This window comes from Eubalaena glacialis, chromosome 3, assembly GCF_028564815.1.
Source record: "Eubalaena glacialis isolate mEubGla1 chromosome 3, mEubGla1.1.hap2.+ XY, whole genome shotgun sequence".
In the NCBI taxonomy this organism is placed as follows: domain Eukaryota; kingdom Metazoa; phylum Chordata; class Mammalia; order Artiodactyla; family Balaenidae; genus Eubalaena; species Eubalaena glacialis.
In genome coordinates this window covers 138,948,882-138,975,075 of record NC_083718.1, presented here as the reverse complement: position 1 = coordinate 138,975,075, position 26,194 = coordinate 138,948,882, and the positions used below count along the sequence as shown (strand labels likewise).

The following is a 26,194-nucleotide window of genomic DNA, read 5'->3' as shown; positions in this document are numbered from 1 at the left end:
GTTGTCTGATCTGGCTAGAAATTGAAAATATGTATTTCTCAAGGTAACCAAGGTCATGTCTATTTTAATTTATATTTAGTAGTAATTAAATGGAATAGGTTTTTAAGATGCATTGCTACAAAATTTATATTGTAAAAGAGGTGGAACATTGATTTTCTTCTAATACATTTAACATTGACAATGGTAATATATATCTATACATATACATACATAATTTTATAATACATACCATTTTGTAATCTGACACTTTCCATTTCTGAAGAAAGTTTTTCCAAATGTGGCCTTAATCACTGGTGTTCTGGTCAATCTCATAAACACATGATTAGCTTTATTTTTATTTTTTAGTTGTTGTGACACTTAAGAAATGCAAAGCTGTTGGCCTTTTTTTGAGTTACTCTTAATTTATTAAGTTTATTTTTGAAAACCTCCTGGTGGTTTATGGTTTATTATTTTAGTGTGTGTGTGTGTGTGTGTGTGTGTGCATGTGCACATACGTGTACACACTAAGGATGCAAAAGCAGTGTAAGACAACGTATGTGTATGTACAGCCTTTCTTTGGAATACTGCTTGAGGAATTGGAGCAGGTATGTGTTTTATCCAAACATGCTGGCATTAGCGTTTAATGATACTGCTTTCTCCTCCAAGCAAACTGACAAGGGCAGATGAAGGTCCTGTTTTCTGGAATGGGCTTGTCTTCTGACTAGTGTTTTATTTCAGATTGCTGTTGTAGTGAAGTCTTCATTCAGATGTAGATACGTTAAGTCCATTTTGCTCTGGCTGCTGTTGACTTTTCTTGGTTTTTAGGGGGGGTGGGGTGTGGAGTGAGAGACATGGAGCAAGTTTGATTTTGTATCAGGTTAGAGGGCATGCTGTCTGTCCTGCTCCAGAGAAGAGCCCAGGCTGCCAAAAATGGGAAAAGATGCTGCTTAGATCTTTCTCTTCACTAGTAAATTGGATTAAGATGGTTCTGGAAGTCTTCCACAGAGTTATTTTGAACTTGGAGTTGCACAGTCTCCGTTGGGTTAGCTAAAGGTACTCTCAAGGGCCAGAAGGTCTTCTAATGTTGCCTCTGCTTTGGACCAGGCCTGTTTGTGCTTGGATTATTGTCACAGCCTCCTGGGCTTTCACCACTCCAACCCTGTCCAAATTTCACATCGCCGTGGGCATTGACTTGTGTAGTCACACAAGGCCCTGCACTTAGTGTAATGCTCTGCTGTTGCCATCTAGAAATTTTTAGTTTTTGAACAAGGAGGCTCCATATTTTCATTTTGCGCTGGGCCCTGCAGATTAAATAGTTGGTTTTAGCTGTGGGAATGGCATTTCTGGAACTACCCATTTTTCCTTTAGTCCCTCGAAGCCCATGCTCCGTAACCTACCTGTCTAGCTCTCTCTCATGGCGTGGTTTTGTCAGATGTCACTAATTGAAGTTCCTCCAAGTATGCCAAGCAGCCCCATGCCTCTGCAACATTGGGTCCTGGTGTTTCCTTCTCCCCATTTTCCGTCCCCGACCTCATTCATTGCTATTCATAGTTTGAAAAGCTGAGGAAATAAGACTGAGCTATGAAACCCTACATGGCCATCTCACCTAATTAGTACTGACCACACTTTGTCTATATTTCCCTTGAAAAAGTTGATACCTGGCAAAGTTGAGCTATCTATGATCTTGGGGAAATGGTTCTGTAGTAACTGTATAGGAAGATCAGATTGATTTTTGCCAGGGGAAAAGAATTCTCTGTAATCTTCAGTGTATTCATTCATTCGTGCAACAAAATTTTGTGGAGTTATCTATACATGCCAGATTATATTCTAAGCACTGAGGATATGGCAGTGAGCAAAGTAGTATTATTTTTTCAATGAACTAATAACAATATTCTAGTGGGGGAGGACAGAAAGTGAACTCACAAATACATCAATATACAATATGTAAAGTCTGTAGTTCTAGAAAATAGTGCACAGTAGGATAAGAGAGTGGAGGGTGATAGGGGTGTGTGTTTGTGCTTGTGCTGTTTAGATAGGGTGGGAAGCCCATTTTGAGGTGATACTGAATCAGAGACCTGGATGCAATGAGGGCTTGACCCATGTGAAATTCTGGGGGAGAGGGTGTTCCTGGCAGAGAGAGGAAAGAACAAATGCAAAGGTCCTGGCGAGGGCACATGCTTATGATCTTCAGGAAAGTGCAAGGAGGCTGTTGTGTCTGGACTAGGATGGGCAATGAGGAAATGAGGAGAGAAGTAGGAGATGGGTTCAGAGAACTAGGGCCTAATCACACAGGGCCTTGGAGACCAAGGTGAGGACTCGGCTTATACTTTCAATGAGATGGGAAGTCATTGGAGGGTTATGATGGGCTTGCATTTTAAAAGGATCACTCTAGCTGCTGTACTTATTGCAAAGGAGCCATCTCGCATGCTACTGAGAAGTCAAGTAAGCTAAGAATTGAGAATTGGCTGTTTAGGTAATCTAATTATTTATTCTTTTGGTTGACTGATATGTGGAAGACCCCAGAAGCAATCTTTTGATTTTGTAGATGGTCTACGATTGGTATGGGTAAAGGACCCACTTTGATCTTAGCTATGAGATGGTTTATCAGTCTGTTGATTCTTTGACCAATTGTCTCCTCTTCACTATATAAAGATTTCTAAATTAGGTTTTGTAGTGTATCTAGCTGCTTCCTTCCTTTGGCTCAGCTTTCTGATAAGCCATGCGCTCCTGTTAACTACCAGGGTGGTCCAGGGCCATCTCTGCACTTTTCTCTCCTCACAACGACATAGCCTGTTCTGCAGCATCTCCACAGCTTGCTCAAGTTTGTTGACCAATAGTTACTGTTGCACTATTATGTTTTGATCAATTGTCTTGGATATGAGAGACACTGTGGAAGTAGAATTTCAAAATCTTCATGTTCAGTTAGATATAAAAGAATGGGAAAAATCAAGAAAATCAAGACAACTGTGCTTAACCTTAGGTGACATCCCCTTATCCATGGGGAATAGGTTCCAAGGACCCCAGTTGATGCCTGAAACTACAGAGAGTACTGAACCCTATATATATATATACACTATGTTTTTTCTCTATACATACATACCTAGGATAAAGTAATTTTGATAAAGTAATTTTATGGTAAAGTAATTTATAAATTAGGCACAGTAAGAGATTAACAACAATAATTAATAAAATAGAACAATTATAACAATATACTGTACTAAAAGTTACGTGAATGTGGTCTCTCAGAATATCTTATGGTACAAATTTAATGCTTTTTTCATCTTAACTAAGCCCTTATCATGCACTGTGTTCATAACTTTCGCAGTTTGAGGTTCAGCAGCAAAACTGGCATGAATTTCTTTTTCCTTCTTCTCAATTTCCCGGATAGATTTGTTCTTACCATATACCTTAGCAGCCTCAGCATACAATGTTTTTCCTTCCTCCTTAAGTCGAACTTTTACCTTTTCACTTAAAAGAAGCACTTTATGGCTTCTCTTTGGCACATCCAAATGGCCAGCAGCACTACGCTTGCACTTTGTGTCATTATTATGTAAAATATGGTCACTTGAAGGTACTGAGACAGTTGATCTGATAAACAAGACAGCTACTAAGTGACTAACAGGTGGGATACTCTGGACCAAGGGTTGATTCACATCCCAGGCTGGACGGAGTAGGATGGCAAGAGGTTTCTTCATGCTACCCAGAACGGCACCCGATTTAAAACTTACGAGTTGCTTATTTCTGGAATTTTCCATTTAATATTTTCAGACCGTGGTTGACCTTGGGTAACTGAATCCAAGAAAACTGCGGATAATGGGGGACTCCATTACTGACAAGGCAAGAAACACTAGGGCAAGAGCAGAGTGGGAGGGGAATATTGATTTTGGACAGGATAAGTTTGAGGTGTCAGTGGAAGCCATTTAGGAGAGTCAGGAGATAATCAGAGGCCTTAGACGTATCATTTTTGATACTCTTCTTCATTAAATTACTGAATTCAGATATATCCTAATACCATAAATCCTCCATCTGAAGGGACCTAAAACATGAATTAAGCCCAATCCCCAATCCAGTTTTCAAAATCTCTCTATAATATCCCTTCCTGGGCAGTCTCCATTCAAACATTTCCTTAGGCAACTTTTCCTGTCCATTTATAATTCCTATTACTAGTCCTAATTCTAAGCCCTGAGGATTAAATAAATTAATGCCTTTTCCATGTGTCAAGTATCAGGTTACGGGTAAATTGTTGTCATGTCCTTCTCTGGTTCTTCTCTTTTCCAAACAAGACAATCCCTACCCATTACTGTTTCCTCATGGGATATTTGGAGCCAGTTCACATCTTGGTCTCTCACCTTGGAAGATGTGTATTTGTTGTTTATATGTACCTTAAAGTTTGGTGGATGGGACTAAAAACAGGGCTCTGGGGCTGGCCTGACCATTGCAGAGTAAACATCAAGCTTGTCAGTTACTCTGAGCATTCTGTCTGACAATGATTTTTCAGATATAAAACATATATACCTTACAGGTATTACCGAAGAGAACTGAAAGCATGCATTCACACAAAAACTTGTACATTGCAGCATTATTCAAAATATCCAAAGAGTGAAAAAAAATATGATATGTCCATACAATGGAATCATAATATTCACCCATGAAAATGAATGAAGTACTGAGAGGTGGTGCAACATGGATGCATCTTGAAAATATTATGCTAAGTAAAGGACCCAGACACAAAAAACCACATAGTGTGCTTCCATTTATGTGAAATGTGCAGAGTAGGCAAATCTATAGACAGAAAGTGGATTAGTAGAAGCCAGGGCCTAGAGGGAGGAGGGAATGGGGAGTGACTGCTAATAGGTACAAGGTTTCTTTCTGGGGTCATATAAATGTTCTGAAATTAGGTAGTGGTGATGGCTGCACAACACTGAGGAAGTATTAAAAAGCCACTGAATTGTACACTTTTAAGATGGTGAATGTTATGGTGTGTGAATTATATCTCAGTAAAGCTGTCATTAAAAAATATGGGTATTACCTCCTGTCTAAAGTTGAGGATCTTAGGAATCAATGAAATAACACGTATACGTGCCTGAGATAATATGTACTCTCAGTGAAGATTGTTATTGCTGCTCTTAAGGAAAGTAATACTGCTTAGAGATCAGTAACTGCAACTTTTAGTCACTGTTACATTTGTAGAATATTACCTGTTAAACCGTGTGCAGTCAACAAATCCTTGTTGAATGAATGTGTTTTGTTCACATTCATGTTTAGCCACATATACGTTCTGTTTCTTGCACGTTACCGAATCCACATCATTGGGCCTAATTTTGGGATCCTTGTCCAGTGATGGGAACTCTTCACAGCCCACGTTTCAGTGTTGAAGTCAGACTTGGCAGTATAGGCGCAGTCTGGGGAAGGAAGGGCTCTGCCTTAAATTCTAGGTGAATGTGGAGGCTAAATGATTCTTGAGCTTTTTTTACCTAGTAATATAATTCTGCTATATGTTTTTATAAGAACTTAATTGTCCTGTCAAGAATGTGTTTCTTAATGGTTCATTATCAGATCCCTGGAGAGCAGAGGACTTCATCTTGGTTAAAAAAAGAAATTCAGTTCCTAGAAATTTAGCAGATTTAAACTGCTAATTTGTTCTCCTGAACCCAACTTACAATTTCCACATATAAGAAATTGTTATTTTAAATTATGATATGAGCATTTTTTCTTTGAAAAAAATTTTAAAATTCGCATCTTTTTATGAACTTGGCATTCCACTAATAACACTGCGTTGCTTCTACAACTGCGTCAGCAAGGTGCCATCTGCTTATCCTGAGGCTCATGAAAGGAAATAAACCGGTTGATGTTTGTGTCATCCAGCATTCTTTCTAGAAGAGCAGTGGAAAATTTTTCCTTTGGTCTCTAAGGAATGGTTGTGCCTCTCAGCTTCCCCGTGCCATCAGGGAGAAATGAGAAAGAAGGCAAAACTGTCAGAAAAGAGTTTGTAAGTTTTTTTTTTTTTTTGAAGCTTCTTTTTTGAGAGTGTCTTTTTCCTGTCTTTAATAGAAGTTGGTGATATGGCAAAGCAGTACATAGAGAAAAGTCTTTTGGTTCCAGATCACGTGATCACACGCCTCATGCTGTCAGAGCTGGAGAACAGGCGCGGCCAGCACTGGCTACTGGATGGTGAGTTGAACGTGTGGGTCCGCTGGACCTCTGCCAATAGTGGGTCATGGTCTCCTTGCACACTCCTGTAATTTCTTACAGGTTGCAAAATGCCCTTTTCCCCTAAACGTTCAGTCATCTATTTAGACATATTCCAGTTTGGCAACGTGATAGAAACCTCACGTGGTGAAGCCTTTTAATTCCTCTGTCTGCAGACCACCATCCCTAGAGCCATCAGCTTGAAGCAAACCTTCACTGAATTCCTGTTATTGTTCCAGTTTTGATCGTGCCTTTGTTTCCATGACTAAGTCGTCATAAGTATGACTCATCTTAAATCAGAGGTTCTTTCATTCAAAATAGGCCACATAAATTAAAAGCATTAGTTATCATTTTTTACCTGTCAGATTAAAAAAGATCGAAAATCTGAAAACCTTTTATGGAGAGTATAGGAAGTAAGTATTCTTGAGAGTATAAAATGGGCAGCCTTTGGAGGGCAGTTTACCAGTCTTTATATTTTTTGATTCAGCAACTCCCTGCTTGATTTCTTGCCTAAAGATGTATGTTAAAGGATGTTTGTTTTCAGTGTTATTTGTAAATAGCAAGACACTGGTAACAACCTATCTATCTATCATAGGGTTGCCTTAAATTTTGGTATGTCCATTAACCAAATAATCTGTACCTCTGTGTTGATATGGATAGAGCTCTAAGATAAACTGCTGAGTGAAAAAAGCTAGTTGCAGTATAGTTAATATCATATACTATTATCTCTATAAAAATGGAGTGACAGTATAATATTACTATATATACTTACAAACATATACATAAGCTGTCTTTGGAAGGATATAAAAAACTGATACTAGTGGTTGGCTCTGGGTAAGGATTAGGGTTGGGAGAGAGATTTACCTTTCACTGTATATACCCATTCCTATTGTTTGATTTTTAATATTTAAATGATACATATACATAGGCCTGATTTTTAAAAAAAAACTCAGACAAATATCATATGATATCACTTATATGTGGGACTAAAAAAATCATACAAAATCAACTTACTTACAAAACAGAAATAGACCCCAGACATAGAAAACAAACTTATGGTTACCAAAGGGGATAGCAGTGGGGAGGAGATAAATTAGGAGTTTGGGATTAACATACACACACTACTATATGTAAAATACGTAAACAACGTGGACCTACTGTATAGCACAGGGAACTATATTCAATATCTTGTATTAACCTATAATGGAAAAGAATATGAAAAAGTATATATATTCAGTTATACATATAACTGAATCACTTTGCTGTATACTTGAAAGTAACACAACATTGTAAATTAACTATACTTCAACTTTATAAAAATGGTTAAGAAAACTCCGTCATTCCTATGATACTTAACCCAGGAAGATGCATACAGATGCTCACACACAAAATACTGCGGTTTTGTACTTGAGGAAGCTGGAATTAAGGATCATCTACTTTTAAGTTTTACCAGTATAAATCTTTTCATTTATTAAAGGAAAAAAATGGACTGGATGGATTATTTGTGTTACTCTTTAATAGCGGGAGTCCTTGGCAATGAAAATCAGAACTTGATGAATACACTGCTTTCTAGGTACAGAAAGGGTAGTGAGATCTATATATAAGAAACTTCTTTCCATTGCAGAGTAGTTTTCCTTTAGTTCACACAATGCACTTTTCCCTATCTCAGCAAGTTGCGACAGCTGAAACTTTGATGTTTGCCAGCCACAGAGAAGCCAGAGTGAATTGTCCTACATTTTAACTATCAGATTGCCTATATTTCTCCTGAAGTCTGGAGCCGTAAATCTCCATAATGACCAACATGTGGTAGAGTATTTATTCTATATTGGTGTTTCTCAAAGTGTGTAGTGTGCAGTGTTAGTGATGGCTAGACCAAAAAAACAGACTTTGTTGTTAAATGTGTTTAGAAAATGTCAATTTAAATATTAAAAGTTGCTTGAATTTACTGAGCACTTACTGTATGCCAAGTATTGTTCTGAACATTTGATATTTATTATCTCATTCAATTTCTACAATAACCATATCAAGGTAGAGACTGTTATTTCCATTTATTGATGAGAAAACAGAAACAAAGTAAGGTTCACTTGCCTATCCAAAGTTAGTAAGTCCAAAGTTAACCAATTTCTTAGGACTTTCATGAACCTTTAATATGATAATGTGATTTAACTCTTCATAGAAGGAAATGTCACGAGGCGTTTTCTGAATGTATATGACCATAGAATCTCCTACCCTACCTATAACCTCTGGGATTTGTTCTATGGTCCATTCTTTGTGAACTCTACTATTCAACATTTATTCTTCACTTTGGAGGTGTTCTGAAAAGTTGACTATAGAGTAGATCATATCTTTCTAGAATGCCTTCCATTTAAAAAAATCAGGACCTATGTTCTCATGGGGCTGGAGGGAACCAAGAGACTGAACTGAAAACTTTTGTCAAGAGAAAGGCTATAATGGCCCGTGGAAGGCATGTGTTTATCAGGCAGTAATGAATAAAGCTCCTACTGTGTGTCAGGCACTATCAGGTGCTGTTGACAAAATGACAAGACACTTTCTGTAGTCTTACGGGACTTATATTACAGTAGGGGAGTCAGGTGTGTAAAAAATTGACGGTATAATAAAATCATATACACGTGGTACACTGAAGACACAAAGGAGAAAATTGTCGGTTCTATTGGTGGGAGGCAGGAGTGGAACAACTTTATGGAAAAAGAGATGAATAAAGAGATGTCCTGCAGGTTGATGAATGGGGGTTGGGAAGAAGGATTTTTTCAGCAGAGGCGCAACGTGAACTGGGTAAGAGAGGAATGACTTAGCCTAGTGTTTTCCTGGGCCTGCAAACAGAGAGGCAGGGGAAATCCTGGGATGATGGACTTTGATTCTATACAAAGATGGTGGAACTGGAAATTTTTGGCTATAGGGACCACCGAAGAGTTAAAAAGGGGAATAACATAATTGGATGTATTTGTGTTTCAGAAAGACTACTCTGTTAGCAGCAGAGCTATTGGATGCTGGGGTAGGGGAGGAGGTGGTGACTAGAAGCTGAGTAAGAGATTGTTAGCACAGTTGGACCAAGAGATGTTGAAGGCCTGAATTTAAGCATCAGCAGTGAGATGGCGAGGAGGCACCATTCCTGAAAGACTGCATTGAGGAGGAAGAATTGACAGGAGTGTGACTTATGTTAGGCACTGTAGCCCTGGGGTTTTCTTTGATCGCCTTCCCAGCTTTTGGAGTTTCTTGACTGTCATCACCTTCCCTACACTTCTCCAGCTATGCTAATTTCTCCAGACTCTAAATATTTAACTCAAAAAAGTTAGTCTCCCACTACTTCTTCTAATGTGTTTGTTTGCCGGGACTGATAAACTTTAGCTCTGCCACCACCTAACAGTAATTTCTCTAGTTTAAATTCTTTAATTGTAAGGCTTCTCACCTTATAAAATAAACTTGTGTAGTTTTAAGTAAACTTAACTGTTTTAAAAAAGGATCATCATCTATGTTAAACTCCTTTGGGAAGGTGGTTAGTATAATAACCACTAATCCCAGTTAGAACCAGACTACCCCCTTTGAATCCCAGCTCTGCCATTGTCAGTGCCCTTGGGCAAGTTACCCGTAGGTCTCTGCATTTTTTTCCTCATGGAAAACAGAGATTACAAAAAGGATGAAGTAAGTGAATATACGGAAAGTGCTTATATTTGCCATATAGTAAGTGCTATGTGAGATTGTGTGATTTGTTGTACATAAGGTACAGGTCATGAATTTTTGTTTTTAGGTTACTACATGAAGTGGTAAGTTCAAAAATAGTTTAAAAAATATTCAGCCACGTGAAGTTGGAAAAGTCAGCTTCAGTTGTGAAATGTTTTATGTATCTTTTCACTGCTTTGTTTTGCTATAACTTCCTCTCGGTGAGTAACTGAAGTTCTTTTACATCATAGGCCTGTTTTTAGTAAAGGACGTCAGTCTCCTAACTGATTTAGTTTGTATCTTTCTAAACACATCTGGTCACGGTTTCGGTTGTGATTTTTCTTTAAAGCTCTGGAATAAATCCATTTGGCAAAGTGAGGACCATCAAGAATGCTAAGTTCTGTGTTCAGTTTGAAACTCCTTATGTTCCAGGGCACGTGTTCTGCGGAGGACGTGCCTATGGAGTGTGCTAAAGGTGATTGTATGTGGAAAGGTCAAGAAAAGAATTTTGGATGACAGATGACTCATCATCTTGGTCCATATGGCTGTAAACAGGCATCCTGCAAATGGTGGGTGGAAACGCGTAGCATGGATGCAAACCAAGGGAACGCCAAGGGTGGCAGTGGATGGGCTTGGTGAGTTCTCTGTGGTTTGGTCAGCTATGTCCTTGCTAAAAACAGTTCAGCACCACCTTGCCTTCACAGTGTGCTTTTTAGTTGGATAAGAAACACTCTTTTATGTGTTAATATGTGTATATAAGTGTGGTTTTTTCCCCTCTTTTTTTCTTTTTCTTTCTTTAATTTCTTTAGACGTTTAATGTGTGAGAGCAGTTTTCTGAAAATAATTTTAATTTTTAAGACAAACATTCAACCAGAGGAATGTCATACACAAGCCTTCTAATTTTGCTATGATGGTTTTGTTTTGTTTGTTTTTTGTTTTTTAAAGAGGGTGTTTACTGCTTACTAGGTGATCTTAAGGTGAAGTAACTAGGGAACAATAACCAGATCTTATAAATAACCAGCTCAAATACAAATTCTTCACTTTTTAAAAAGCAGCTGGCAGTGAGATGGGGCCCGTAGGGAGGTGTGTTAGGTAGTAGATTTTTTTTTTTCGTTTCTAAACTTGGTTGCCGAAACCTGTGCATTTAAACAGTAACCTGCAAGTTCTCAGGCTCAGTCCCAATTTATCTCAAGATGTAACAGACTTGTCTGCCAGGTGACTTTAGGTGTCATCTAAATATTTAAATTTGTTGTCAGATTTCGGTTTGACAGAAAGCAATCTTAAATTTTGGAATTATAAGTGGAATATAATTTAAGCCTTTTCATTGGAGATAAAGGTAACTTTACAAGGAGAGTCATCATTCAGTCCATGGTTGTGTATTCCATTTGATTCATTCTGAGCACTAGCTGGTGCTTTCTGTGGGTAATTCTGGGATTGATTTATTTATTTATTTTTAGCACAAGTCAGAGCCACTTCAGTGTGTGCAGTGTTTGTATGTGTTTGTTTTCCCTGAGAGGTGAATGATCTCAGACCTAAGATATTCCGGGATACATGCTCATTCAAAGCCCTTGGTATCCAAGTAAAAGGTGGATGCTGGGAAACCAAACTACAGATGCTGGAGCTACAGTATCTTGTCCTGGTTTTGCAAATGTGTTTTACCATACTGGACTGTACATAACTGCTCTGACCTTATCCCCTTCATATTTTTCTTTCTGAATCAGACCTCTGAATGGTTTTACATCCCACTGGGCAACATATGCCTACAGAAAAAAAGCTGACAATCCCGTGTCTTCTGAATCACATCTTTTAAGAAATGCCAAGGGCAATTTTTTTCTGTTGCCCTTGTGAATGTAGGGTATGTTTCAAAAATAAAATGTATAATAGGTTTGTTTGGAAGGTCACTGAAGACATTCTCTTTGGAAAAAAAGAATCAGGCTTTCTTCTTGCGCGTGTGTGTGTGTGCACGTGTGTGCGTTTAAGAGGGTGATAGATTATTTTAGTCATTTACCTTCAGATGTGTTTTTTTTTTAATTTTTTTTTTATTGAAGTATAGTTGATTTACAGTGCTGTGCCAGTCTCAGCTGTACAGTAACATGACTCAGTTATACACATATAGACATTCTTTTTTTTATATTCTTTTCCATTATGGTTTATCACAGGATATTTAATTTAGTTCCCTGTGTTATACAGTAAGAGTACCTTCAGATGTTTAGTCCTGAAAAATATTGTCAGATAACATTTGTGTCTTTGATCACTGTTAAGGCAATATGTATACTGTCATACCTTGAACAGAAGGTTTGAAGCAATTGGAGTGACTGCTAAAGAATGGAGAGTCATAGACTTGATGGAACTTTGCTGGGTACAGTGGCAGTGTTCATGCCTGCCAAGCATGGATTGAACAATTGTAATCTCTGCTGCCTCACCAGGCTCATCCTTCTTGACACGCTCATATGTATAAGAATGAGTATGAATATGAGAAAGATATGTATATGTACAGACACCAATACAGATATCAGAACTTAGCGTTTCAATAATAAACTGCTGAGAAATTTAACAAAATGTTAAGTCTTCGTGAGGGTCATCTTTGGTTTAAATCACAGTATAAGAACTTTTTTTTTTTAGACTTTTTATTGTATATTGGAGTATAGTTGATTAACAATGTGTTAGTTTCAGGTGTACAGCAAAGTGATTCAGTTATACATATACATGTATCTCTTCTTTATCAAATTCTTTTCCCATTTAGGTTATTACATAATATTGAGCAGAGTTCCTTGTGCTGTACAGTAGGTTCTTGTTGGTTATCCATTTAAAATATAGCAGTGTGTACATGTCAATCCCAAACTCCCTAACTACCCCCCACCCCCGGAACCCTTCCCCCCGGTAACCATAAGTTCAGAGAACTTGGTTTTTATTCCATGACTCTTCCTTTGTTCAGTGTCCTTGGTGTCTGAATGAGCTCAGAGTATGTGACTGAAAAACATGGTAAAACTCTGGATCTCTTCTTCTTCATTTTGTTGGATTCTCTCCTGAGACCCTGTCCTTGTGTCCATTTCTGCTAGGTTTCTTCTGATTGATCTGACTGCTGCCCCTGGATGAGGAACAATCTTAATATAGTAGACAATCCTGACTTTGTTTAATTCGGTTTGTGTTTTCAGGGAATGACTAGATTTTAACATGCGAGCATTAAGGGCTATATGGGAACCATATGTATACAGATATTTGAACACATCCTAGAAAAACTTGGTTCAGAGTTCAAAATCAAATTGAGTATACATGATTTGTGTATCCCATCGATCCATCGGAGGAAGGAGTAGCACACTTCCTGACCTCATAGCCCAGGAGGAGCAAACGCTGCATTAAACAATCATAGTGTAGGATCTTGGGAGCACCAGTGAAGGGGGTGAGAGGGGAGAGGTAGCACAGAGGAGAAAGTGACTGGCCCTCTCTTGGGGGCGAGGGAGGCAGCTATTAGGAAGGTTTCTGGGAGGAGGTGACACCAAGAGCAAAATTTGGGAAGTGAAAATAAAGCACATTCTAGATGGAGGGAACATCGTGTACAAAAGGTACAGAGGCATGAGAAAAGAATCTAAAAAAGAGTGGATATATGTCTATGTATAACTGATTCACTTGGCTGTACAGCAGAAACTAACACATTGTAAATCAACTATACTCCAATAAAAATTAATTTTAAAAAAAAGGTATAGAGGCATGAAACAACAAGGTGTGTTCTGGAAACCACAAGTAGTTGGATAATCCTAGAGCTGAAAATATGAGCAGACGAGGCTGGAAAAGTGGATGGGGCCAAAAGTTAAACACTTCTTGAAATTCAAAAACAGGGAGTTGATTAAGTGTCAAAGTTAATATTATAAATGAGGTGGAAGGAAGTTAAAAATAAAATTTAAAACTGAGTTTGAAAGAGTGAATAATTTATATTTTAACTTTCCTTTCAACTAACATTTAAAAGTTAACTAAATTTAACAAATTTTAAATTCAGACATACTTTAGGTATTAAAGTATGGTTTCCCTGTATTTGGGCCTGTCTTGTCATACACTTTCAGATGCACTTAGCTCATTTGCTAATGCTACTTACTTAGAAGTCTGTAAAGTAAGGCACAGGATGAAACTAATTTTAGATGTTAGGAGAGGCTGCTTCCCTAATTTATGAAGCAGGTATCTTGGGAATTGGATGAACTAAGACAATTCATTGCAAAACTACATCCAAAGCATATGAGGTATACTTGGCTGGTTTAATAATAAAACAATTATTGTACACTTACTATGCACAAAGTTCCATACTAAGAGAACAGTTATGTGGTGGAAAAAGCATGGACTTAGGAGTCAGGCCTTATTAGCTTGTAGTCTTGAGCAAGCAAATTTACCTTTCCTGGTTTCTTTTTTTCTCATCTGTAAAATAGGAGTATGTATGTCGTAGGTTTGCAAGGATTGGCTAACAAATGTAAAACTTGTAGTGGAGTTCTGGAACACAGTAGGTGGTCAGATGTTAGATGTGTGTTCTTATTTTCAGTGTAAAGAAAATTTAATTGAAAATTATTATTAATGTAAATATATACATAGACACTGATATAGATGTTAGAACTTAACATTTCAATAATAAACTGTTGAGAAACTTAACAAAAATATTGTCATTCTAATAAATAAGGATCATCATTTTTACCCCTCATTAAGTACACTTGGGTAAAGCCTAAGTAAATAAAATCAGCCATCTTCCATTAAACCTTACCTAGTAAATATAAAACAAAACAGGATAAAACTCTCTTGATTCTCCTATTACTAATATGAAAACTCTGATTTTGGAAAGAAGAACAAGTTGATTAGGGTTAAAAGTAGAAGGTGATGTGGAAAAATGCAGACAATTTATTTTATTTTATTTTATTTTTGGGCCGCGCTGTGTGGCTTGCGGGATCTTAGTTCCCCAACCAGGGATTGAACCCAGGCCCTCGGCAGTGAAAGCGCCAAGTCCTAACCACTGGACTGCCAGGGAATTCCCACAGATGATTTAACTTCACCTTTTTTATACTGTTTTTATAGAAATTATACATGATCACTATAAAACACTCAGGCCGTATGGAAAAAGGCAAAGAAAGGCAACAAATTGCCTAAAATCCCACTTGCCAGAAATAACCAGGGTTGACAATTGCAAACCATCATTGTAGATACCTCTCCATGCACATATGCAGATAAAAATCTGTAAGAATGATATCATACTTTACATTCTTTTAAAAATGCAATTAATTTTACTCAAATTTAATATAGGAAAAGCTAAAGTGAACCCTAAGGAATTATCACTGAATTTCAGATAAAACTTTCATCACCAGGGATATTAATTCCTATGGGAGCCCCTTAAGAATATGAAAGATGGGACTTCCCTGGTGGCACAGTGGTTAAGAATCCGCCTACCAATGCAGGGGACACGGGTTCGAGCCCTGGTCTGGGAAGATCACACATGCCGCGGAGCAGCCAAGCCTGTGCGCCACAACTACTGAGCCTGCACTCTAGAGCCCGTGAGCCACAACTGCTGAAGCCCGCGCGCCTAGAGCCCGTGCTCCGCAACAGGAGAAGCCACCGCAATGAGAAGTACGCACACCGCAGCGAAGAGTAGCCCCCGCTCACCGCCCGCGTGCAGCAACGAAAACGCAACGCAGCCAAAAATAAATAAAATAAAATAAATAAATTTATTTTAAAAAAATGAAAGACATTAGGAGATTGACAAATTTGTTGTTTTTTTTTAGCCTCACATTTCAAATTGAGAGAATATACTTATACTTCCATCTCCTCTCCCCTTCCTTCCAATTTTTTTAGCTTTTATTGTTAAAATTTATTATAAATTTCTCTGTAACTTTAGTTTCCCTTTTTTTGGTCTTACAGTTAAGAAATTTTAATGAATTCTGTGCACTCATTTTTTTCCCACTACCGCTTCTGTTAATTTTATTTTGATTAATCTTAGTTATATCCCTGAATATACCAGGAACCGTTGAATAGTACACTTTAAATGAGTGGCTTGTATGGTATATGATTTATATATGAGGAAGGCTGCACTACTTTTAAAAAAATTTATTGTATTGAAGTATAGTTGATTTAAAATGTGTTAATTTCTGCTGTACAGCAAAGTGATTCAGTTATACATACATATATATATATACATACATACACATTCTCTTTTATTTTTTTTATTTTTAAATGTTTATTTATTTATTTATTTTGGCTGCGCCGGGTCTTAGTTGCGGCACGCGGGATCTTCGCTGCAGCACGTAGGATCTTTTAGTTGTGGCATTCGGACTTCTTAGTTGTGGCATGTGGGACATAGTTCCCCGACCAGGGATCAAACCCGGGCCCCCTGCATTGGGAGCATGGAGTCTTACCCACTGGACCTCCAGGGAAGTCCCCTGCGCTTTTAAATGGTTGGGAAAAAAATAGTATTTTGTGACATGGGAAAATGCCCTGAAATTCACATTTCAGCCTCCCTGAACAAAGCGTTCCTGCCACATAGCCATGCTGTTGGTGCGAGGCCTGGGGCTGCTTTTTCACCCCCACGGCAGAGGTGAGCACTGCCACAGAGACCACACGGCTCACAAAATTGAAACAGTCACTATCCAGCCTGCTGACCTGTGTCCTAGGACACACACGGAGAGTCTGGAGGTGGGGAGCCCATCAACCCATTGTTGGCTGCTTGTGTGAGAGCAAAGCTGGGGATCTGATTTTGAGACGTGCTTCTCATTTTTATATAACAGGCGCGTCTACATAAATTGCATGAAATTTAAACAGTGAAATCATACTGTTTGGCTGCTCGGCCTGCAGGATCTTAGTTCTTGGGGTGACAGCAGTGAGAGCGCCAAGTCCTAACCACTGGACAACCCGGGAATTCCCTGTGAAATCATACTTTAAACGCACTAAGAGATCTCGCGCTTTATGAGAAACATGCTGAATTACTTTAACAAAGGAACCCGTTTTTGTCCTAAAAGAATGCCCGGCGCTGATGGAGGATGCAGGATGGAGCCTGGGGCCAGAGGAACCGCCTGCCTGGCTTTCACTGCTGGGCTCACCAAGGGCGGGGGTGGGTAAGGATTACTTTCCATCTGCCCCCTGACCCCCAGAATCTGCGAATGTGACCTTATTTAGAAAAGGATCTTTGCAGACAGATATAATTAGTTAAGGATCTTGAGATGAGGTCCTCCTGGATGAGGGTGACCCTAAATCCAATGACCGCTGTCCTTATGGAAGAGGAGAGACAGACACAGAGGAGAAGCCACGTGAAGACGGAGCCACAAGCCAGGGACGCCTGGGCCCCCAGCAGCTGGAAGAGGCAGGAAGGACCCTTACTGGAGGCTCGGGAGGGAGCGCGGCCGTGCCGCACCTGGATTTCTGAATTCTGGCCTCAGAACGGGGACGGAGTAACTCCTGTTTTAAGGCTCTCAGTCTGTGGTGCTTTGTTGCAGCCGCCCCAGGACACCAGAAGAGGGACCGCCTCACTCTTCCCCTCCCCTGGCCCACGTCCAGAAGGGTTGGCGCAGGCCTGGTCTGGATGGGAGGGTGCGGCGGGGGGCGGTGGTAACAGAGCTCCCCCCGCCCCCCGGGGCCTCGGGTGCCCCGGCAGGGAGTGGGTGGCGTGGGGTCCCCAAGTCAAGGCCGTGGCCCGATGTGCGCTTGAAACAACCTGCCCAGCCCCGGCCGACGAGGCAGGAGCCGTGAGAGCCGGCGGTCAGCAGCCAGGCCCAGCACAGACAGGGCCGGGGGTCGGGGAGAGCGCAGGGTGGCCTTCCGAGTCACAGCGTGGGCACCGCAGTGTGGCCCGACACCAGGCTCCCGGAGACGACGGGTCAGGAGAGAGCTGGTGGGCATGGATGGGTTGGGCTCAGAAGCGCCTGGGACCCGGGTCCTGGTGAACCCTCATGGCTCTGGCTCAAGAGAGGTGGGCAGAGGTGCGAGATGGGAGCTGAGCAGGAGGGCGGCGCCCGCCTCCCCTTTAAACTATAAAGAAGTCAAGACGGACTAATTCTTCAAGTCCCCTGAGGGGCCCGGAAGCCCGGCGTCCTACGAGATGCGAGACCCCTCTCCTTGCCCACGGGGTGGGGGGGTGGGGCGATTGCTGGGCAGCCCTCGGCAGACGGAGCCCCGAGCATTGAGAAATCCCGGGGCGCTCCTGAGAGCAAAGTGCACAAGTCGGGCTCTGCCTGCGCCCCTCCCTGCCAGAGGTGGGCCCCGGGGACCCTCCCCTCGGGGCAGCCCAGCCGCTGTCACTGGGGCCCCTACTCCTGTCCAGCTCTCGGTCCTGGAAAAGTGCCAGCACGTGCACAGGGCACAGCTGACTAAACGCTGGTCCTAATCAAAGCGGCTACGTGGACGCGGGTTCCACGACCCACCCCGGAGTCCTGGGCCATCCTGTGTCCGTGGATGCGGGCTGCTCCCGACGGAGCAAGAAACGGGAAGGAAAAAAGGGCCGCCCAGTGCGCGGAGGGACCTGTGTACCCCATCATCTGCTTCATAGGTGCCTGTGGGGCTGAGACGCAAAGGAAAAGCTGGGGAGGGCCTGGGAGATGGGGGTCAGTGGAGGGAGACCCGCTGCAGCACGTCACACGCTTTCAGGGGAAGCTTCCTGTGGTTCTCACGGGGCTTCTGAAGGCCAACGAAGGCCACAGACGCAGGCCACGATGCCGCCCGCTCCCGAGGCCCTACCTGCTGCGGACGTCCTTGGTGCGGATGGGCACCAGGAGGCTGAAGGTGGACCTGGCCGAGTGAAGGGAGCAGTCGTCACGGGCCAGGGGGCTTGGGGCCGGCCGGGGTCCAGGCTGCTGTGGGCCCGGAACCGTCTGGCCTGTAGCCGCACCTTGCAGTCCGCGTGATCCCACTCCACCTTGTTTGCTGTCCGCAGGGCGTCGGAGGCGGCGTTGCCGTCCATGGCGGCGTTGCCGTCCATGGCGGGCAGTGGGCGCGGGGGAAGCAGGCTTGTCAGCCGGTGGATGCTCCCGGCCGAGGCCCCATCCCGGTGCAGGAGGTCCAGGGAAGTGCTGATCATTCCGGAAAGACAGTTACCCCACGAGCAGGGGCCTCCGCTGCCCGGGGCCCTGTGGGTTGTGGGCATCTCCTGCAGGGAGGTGCTCAGGCAGGGCGGGGAGCCACTGCGGGTGGGGGTCCCGGGGGCCCTTGTCCTGCGGGGAGCCCCCGGAGGGGCTGGCCCCATTCCTCGCGGCCAGGTCCTCACGGCTGGTTCGAAACCGCCTCTTCCTCTAGCCCTTCTCATCCTGGGACAGTGCTCGCTCCAGCCTGGACCTCGGCGGCGGCGGCTCCAGACTGAAGGGTCTCCCCCTGGCCTGTGGGTCCTTGTTGCTGACTTGCGCCGGGGTGTCCAGAGGGAGCGCTGGGCTCTTCTCGGGTCCCCAGTGGTGGTCAGCGGCCGGGGACCCCGGGCGGGCGGCGAGGTCTTCATCAGTGTTTGGAAGCTGCCCCTTGAGCATTCTGCCTTCAGGCTGCAGATGCCGCTGGGCGCCCTCCTAGTGCCCCAGGCTCGCCAACTTGGATGGCATAGTCCAGGGGCCAGCCCTCACACCCGGGGGCAGCCTGGCCGAGCCGGGAGACGGCCCCTCCTGGGGCTGCCAGCGACGTCCAGTGTCAGGGATGCGTGGACAGCTGTCGCTGGGCGAGGTGCGGAGGAGACAAAGGGCAGCAGCTCCCCCTCGGGCTGGGGTGGTCCAGCTGCTGCATGGCTGGGAGCCCTGATGGTCTGGAGTCCCCGGCAAGTCCCTCTGGGCGCCGCCCGCTCCCCAGCCCCGCGGGCTTCGGCCGCCGCTCCCCGGCAACCGGCGGGCAGGGTGGCCCACATTCTCTTTTAAAAAATTTTCATTGGAGTATAGTTGATTTAAAATGTTGTGTTAGTTTCTGCTGTATAGCAGGGTGAATCAGTTATACATATACATATATGCACTCTTTTAAAAATTCTTTTTCCATATAGGTCATTATGGAGTATTGAGAAGAGTTCCCTGTACTATACAGTAGGTCCTTATTAGTTATCTGTTTTATATATAGTGGTGTGTATGTGTCAATCCCAATCTCCCAATTTATTCCCCCCACCCCTTACCCCCCCGGTAACCGTAAGTTCGTTTTCTACATCTGTGACTCTATTTCTGTTTTGTAAATAACTTCATTTGTACTACTTTTTAACACAACTTTGCCATTCATCACTTGGTTGACTGGATTTTGTTCAATCCCTCTCTCCTCTCCTCTCCCACCCTCCTTGCAGAACAGCTCATGAGGTGCTATAGTCCATGAGTTTTTGCGTTTGAAAATATCTCCTTATTGTTCAACAGCTGAGCTGACTGTGATATTCTTGAGTGGTCCTTGGGTCCTTTGCAGCCATGCTTCATCATCTTCTGGCCTGGATTATTGCTCTGTAGAAGCTTAAGGCCAGTCTGACTTTTTTTCCCTTTTGTGAATATGATTCTTTTGTCCCGTATAGACTTCCTGACGAATTGTTTCTTCATACTTTAAGTAAGTAGAATCTCTCTATTGGTTTTGTTTTTCCTCTTATATATAGTGTGTCCTTTTAATCTCCAATTCAGTTCTTTCCTTTCAGGGAAGTTCTCCTGTATTATGTCATTTTTTTGGTCCATCTGTTTAGTTTTTCTGTTTCAAGAATGCCAGTTATATTGGATGCTATGTTGAATATTCTTTGTCATTATCGTATTTTGTTTAAATTTTTCTTACGGCTGTGTTTCCTTTTGCCTTCAAACATGTTCAGGGCAGAGGAGAGCAAAACTTTATTTATATTTCCATAACTACTTTATAATTTCTTTACCTTTTGTTGCCATGCATGTTATGCTGTAGGGCCTTTGCACTTACTATGCCCTCTGCCTGCGATGCCCTGGCTCCTGAAATCCATGTGGATTGCTGCATTCACATCTCTACTCAGGTATCCCCTCCTCAATGGATCCTTCGTGTACCATCCTATCTACCCATGTCACTCTTTCTTCTTACCTTATAATCACATGACATTAGATATTTATCTGCAAATTTGGTGTTGTGTACCTTCCTCATGCTCCCACCCCCAATGAAGTCTTCAGAAAGCAGAGATTATATCTGTGTTGTTCGTGGTTGTATTGCCTACCACAGTGTTTGCTGCATAGAAAAGGCTTATAAGTATATGTCTGATTATAGAGAGGTCTGGCCCACAGCCTGTAGCTAAGCCTACGTAGGGGATACTTGGGGCAAAAATGTGGGCCCTGGTGAAATCATTTACAAATCCCTTTTGTCTCAACTGAGATACAATGGGACCAATTTTCCCCTAATTTGTTTCTAGAGACTTATGTTCAAGGAATGAGCAAGCAGAATTCTTAAACAGAAGAGCCTTTAAGCAAAGGATTTGCAGATGACGGCTACTTCCTCAGTGCAATACCCATTTTCCCTTACTGGTAAAAGGGCTCAGTGCTGTTAGAATAACCTGTTTAAGAACAAAGGTTTTAAGTTAGTAGTTGTCCTCTATGTCCTTAAACAGGAAAAATCCTTAAGCTGATGCCAGAGGATGTCCACGCCATTTGGGAATGTCCCCAAGAATGCCTACCTAATAGAAATTAACTTTAATTTCAGTAAGCCATTTTGAAGATCCAAACTTGTGGTTTAAAGCCAAATTTTCTGTATCTTGTATTTATCAGTGGATCACTAAGTAGTGATTATAGCGTATCGGTTTTTAAATCATTTACTGCTAACCTATATAAGCTCTTTGAGAGCAGTACCCATTTATTACAAATCTCTTAAACTCGAGGATGTATAACAGGATTTCCAAGTGTCCCTGGGAGGTTTCAGTGAGCAGGAATTAGGCCCTCGAGCTCTCTTGGCATAGTGGGAAATGTGGAGCTCACAAAGTGATAGGAGGTAGCATAAGCTCCGTTTGTCAACATCTGGAGCACAGCTGCTTCTTAATCTTTTCACCATCTGTTAATAAAAACTGGCTGAAAAGGAATATGGAGGTCTTAGATACACATACAAATAAATATTGAATAAACAGATAAGATGTAAGAGAGAAAAGGCCTTCACAAAACAGATTTTGATGGTGATTAATTTTAAGTTACAACTAAGGCTTCTGGTGGGTGGTGTGAAAGGTTTGAATGCCCCACTGGGTTAGGGAAGACCGTGGAAGAATAACTGACTGCTTTCAACTTTAATCCTTCAGTGATTAATAGTGATGAACAATCTGTAACCTGGTTCTTGTTTTTCTAACAACTGGGAAGAGATGGGTGGTCAGAAGCCACCATGTTGGCCCCAGATCTTAATGGCGGTAGGAAGGGGGCCTGATGTTGCTTGGCCTTTTCACAAGCTGCCCATCCCAGGCGGATGTTGGAAGTTGCCCTTCAGAACTGCCCTTTTATTTCCGTCAAGTGGAGGGCTTGCTTTTCTGCCTGGGAATGTGGTGGTGGACTCTGGCTCTGTGCCCTTCCTCTGCAGTGAATGCACTCCAAATTAGAAAAACAAACGTCCTAGTTCCCTCTTGCCCTCCACTGCCTGAGCTTGTTGCTGTGGCACCTCCTGCTTCAGCTGCCCTCCCTCAGGCTCTTGGCATGGCTGGACAGGAGTTGGTGCCAAGGTCCAGTGGCCAGCACTGCTGGGAACATAATACCAGTCAAGACTTTAGTGACATCTCCCTGCACCTGGTAAATCTTTTGGGGAGGTTTTTTTTAAAATTTTATTTATTTATTTATTTTTGGCTGTGTTGGGTCTTCGTTTCTGTGCGAGGGCTTTCTCCAGTTGCGGCGAGCGGGGGCCACTCTTCATCGCGGTGCACGGGCCTCTCACTGTCGTGGCCTCTCTTGTTGCGGAGCACAGGCTCCAGACGCACAGGCTCAGTAGTTGTGGCTCACGGGCCTAGCTGCTCCGCAGCATGTGGGATCTTCCCAGGCCAGGGCTCGAACCCATGTCCCCTGCATTGGCAGGCAGATTCTCAACCACTGCGCCACCAGGGAAGCCCTTTTGGGGAGTTTTTAAAAACAACCTGTAAGGCACCATAAGTAGTGATGCACCATGATAGCTTCTGGGAGACTGTATAAAATTTCAGCTTTCAAAGTGGATTGGCTGTTTGAACAGGACAGAGCAGCTTTTCCAGGCCAGGTTATGAGATGAGACAGGGATACCATGAGGTAGGTTTTCCATACTCCTGATCAGAGACCATGCAGTGGAACAGTGTCATATGGGTAGTTAAAGGGAGGAAGCAAGCTTTCTATGCTTAAATATGATCTTTCTTTTACTTTACCTGTTGGGCTTTCTGGTTTCCTCAACAATGGAATGTATTCACTGGGAACAGGCTGTCTAAGGAGGCTGGAATACTGCTAGTCATTTAGAAGCATGTCTTTCAGGGTTAGTTTTAGTAAAAATAAAAGCATACCACAATTGTTGCAGTTCTTTAAGTGGAAAAATTATTAATGCTGCCACCTGTTGACACAATTTGAGTGTGCATCAGCCCACTTGGTTAGTAATCCCTGCCTGCGAGGAATACCATAACCACATGAGATCTGACTGTATCCTGGGCATTTCAGGAATAAACATAGCCCCAGCCCTCAGGGATCTTGTAATTTTAATAGGCTCCGTGAGCAAGCATATTTAAAGAAGAATAAATATCCACAACTAGAGTGGCAGGTTCTCCTTGGGCCTGCCAGTGTAATCATAGCCTGCCTCGTCTAAATCACTTAATTAAGAGACGATAATCTCTTGGTTAGAATGTATTTAAACACTTTGCATATGCACTGAAATACTTTCATGTTCAGAATGGCTATTCCTATTTAGATACAGATTTTCTGTTACAAGACTTCCATGGGATCGTGGTTTAACGTTCCATACATTAGCTAATTATTTGTTTCCTTCCAAATCCCAATAGCCTAGCAATTCAAAATAACAACGAGTTGAATCTCATACCAAGAGTAGATCTCTAGCAGAGGACTTGGATCAGTGGATATCAAATGGTAACTAAGTGTATTCTAGAGCAAATGCCCACATTTACCCCACCCCCGAAGTCAATATGAACATCTCATGTCCTGATACAGGGGCATCTTGCTTGACAGGTTTCAAGCAGTCTTCATACTCTGCCCCTCTGACATTATGTTCTTTTTATTTTTTTTAATTTTTTATTATTATTTTATTTATTTATTTATTTATTTATTTATTTATTTATTTATTTATTTATTTTTGGCTGCGTCGGGTCTTCGTCTCTGTGCAAGGGCTTTCTCCAGTTGCGGCGAGCGGGGGCCACTCTTCATCGTGGTGCGCGGGCCTCACACTGTCGCGGCCTCTCTTGTTGCGGAGCACAGGCTCCAGACGCGCAGGCTCAGCAGTTGTGGCTCACGGGCCTAGCCGCTCTGCGGCATGTGGGATCTTCCCGGACCAGGGCATGAACCCGTGTCCCCTGCACTGGCTGGTGGACTCCTAACCACTGCACCACCAGGGAAGCCCTATGTTCTTTTTAAAAAATATGTATGGCTGGATAATAACGCTTTTTTAAAAACGGTTTAAAATGTGCTGGTCGCATTGCACCTCTTCTGACATTCTCTTCTTGGCAGCTGATTGATGTGAGAAATACAGACGAATGACTTTGGGACTTCCCTGGTGGGGCAGTGGTTAAGATTCTGCCTGCCAATGCAGGGGACACGGGTTTGATCCCTCGTCCGGGAAGATCCCACGTGCAGGGGAGCGACTAAGCCCGTGCGCCACAACTACTGAGCCTGCGCTCTAGGGCCCGTGAGCCACAACTACTGAGCCTGCGCACCACATCTAGTGAAGCCCGCGCCCCTAGAGCCTGTGCTTCACAACAAAGGAAGCCACTGCAATGAGAAGCCCGCACACCACAATGAAGAGTAGCCCCCGCTCGCCAAAACTAGAGAAAGCCCACGCAGCAACGAAGACCCAACACAGCCAAAAATAAATAAATAAAAGAAACAACAGACAGTTATAAAAACAAACAAAGAAAAAAACAAATGAATTACTTTGAGGATTTACTCAGCCCAACTTGAGACACTGGTGTAAATCAATTCAAGGAATTCTGGTGCTACCATGCTGCCTTTTATTTTTTTATTTTTGGCTGTGTTGGGTCTTCGTTGCTGTGCGTGGGTTTTCTCTAGTTGCAGCGAGCAGGGGCTACTCTTCGTTGCAGTGCGCGGGCTTCTCACTGTCGTGGCTTCTCTTGTTGCAGATCACGGGCTCTAGGCACGCGGGCTCAGTAGTTATGGCTCTCGGGCTCTAGAGCGGAGACTCAGTAGTTGTGGTGAATGGGCTTAGTTGCACTGCGGCATGTGGGATCTTCCCGGGCCAGGGATCGAACCCGTGTCCCCTGCACTGGCAGGCGGATTCTTAACCACTGTGCCTCCAGGGAAGCTCCCATGCTGCCTTTTTGAGTACCATTTCCTATTGTCTGCCCTGAAGTCTTAAAATTAGGATCTGTAGGCTGAAGGATATTCATTTTTTAATTATCTTATAAGCAGATAAACAGTGCTCCTCACTCCATGGAGCCTTTGTCCTTACGCCTAACTAGAGTGACAGACAGGACCTGTGACCCTTCAGGCCTGTGACATTGTACCCCAAACTTCAGTGGGAGCCCCGGCCCATCCCCAGGGCCTTGGTGACCACTTCAGAGATTAGGACACCACAGCTGCCCTGAAAATTATACTATTTGAGACTGGTTACTTCCAACTGTGATGCTTGATTATTAATGGAAATGTAAGTCATCCCTCTTACATTACATCCCTCACATGACCTTTTAAAAATCCTCTTCTCTTTGTTACTGATTCCCCTCCTCCTGCCCCCTAATTCTTGACTCTTCCACCGTACTCTGGAATCCTCTTTCCTTATCAATTTTCTCCACCTTCCACGTGCCCTCTCTTTGTAGAATGCTCTGTCTACCTTCTGTCTTAAGGAAAACCTGGGTCTCCCCTTATGATGCTACTTTTTTTTCTTTTCTCTTCTGTTTTTGAGGCGACTCATTTCTCCCACGTGAAAACATCCTGTTGGGTGATTGTGGTGGCGATGGTATTATTCTGTCTCCCTACCACCTCTTTCATACTTTTATAAAAGCCCAAGCTTATCTTCATCCTTCATGTCTTTCTTACTGTCAAACTTGCTATTTGTCTTTCGACCTCCAGCTCCACATGGTTTTCATTTTCCCCCATTTTCCACTCCTTCTCCAGCAGTTTGCCCTGGGCCAGCCACCATGCTGGGATTTACATATAGTAATTTTTTGAATTAGGTATCATCATTCTCAAAGGTACAGAAAGGTTAGGTAACCAACGTCGCAAAGTGAGAAAACCATAGGTGAACCGCCAACCGAGGAAGTTTGTCTCCAGCGTCTATATTCATTCTCAGA

General features: G+C 42.7%; 1 protein-coding gene and 1 pseudogene across 4 annotated transcripts in view; one reads left to right on the top strand and one right to left on the bottom strand.

The window, feature by feature from the left end:
- AK4 (adenylate kinase 4) overlaps positions 1-26,194 on the top strand; it is a 73,869-nt gene that overhangs the window by 28,924 nt on the left and 18,751 nt on the right. For 3 of the 4 annotated variants that reach the window (XM_061184066.1, XM_061184065.1, XM_061184067.1), the window contains exon 3: positions 6,031-6,150. The exons of the other annotated variant lie outside the window; for it this stretch is intronic. In XM_061184066.1, coding sequence (XP_061040049.1) covers positions 6,031-6,150 — 120 coding nt within the window. The remainder of the gene's footprint in view (positions 1-6,030; positions 6,151-26,194) is intronic. 4 annotated transcript variants of the gene reach the window in all.
- LOC133089042 (phosphatidylinositol polyphosphate 5-phosphatase type IV-like) lies at positions 18,534-19,316 on the bottom strand (annotated as a pseudogene).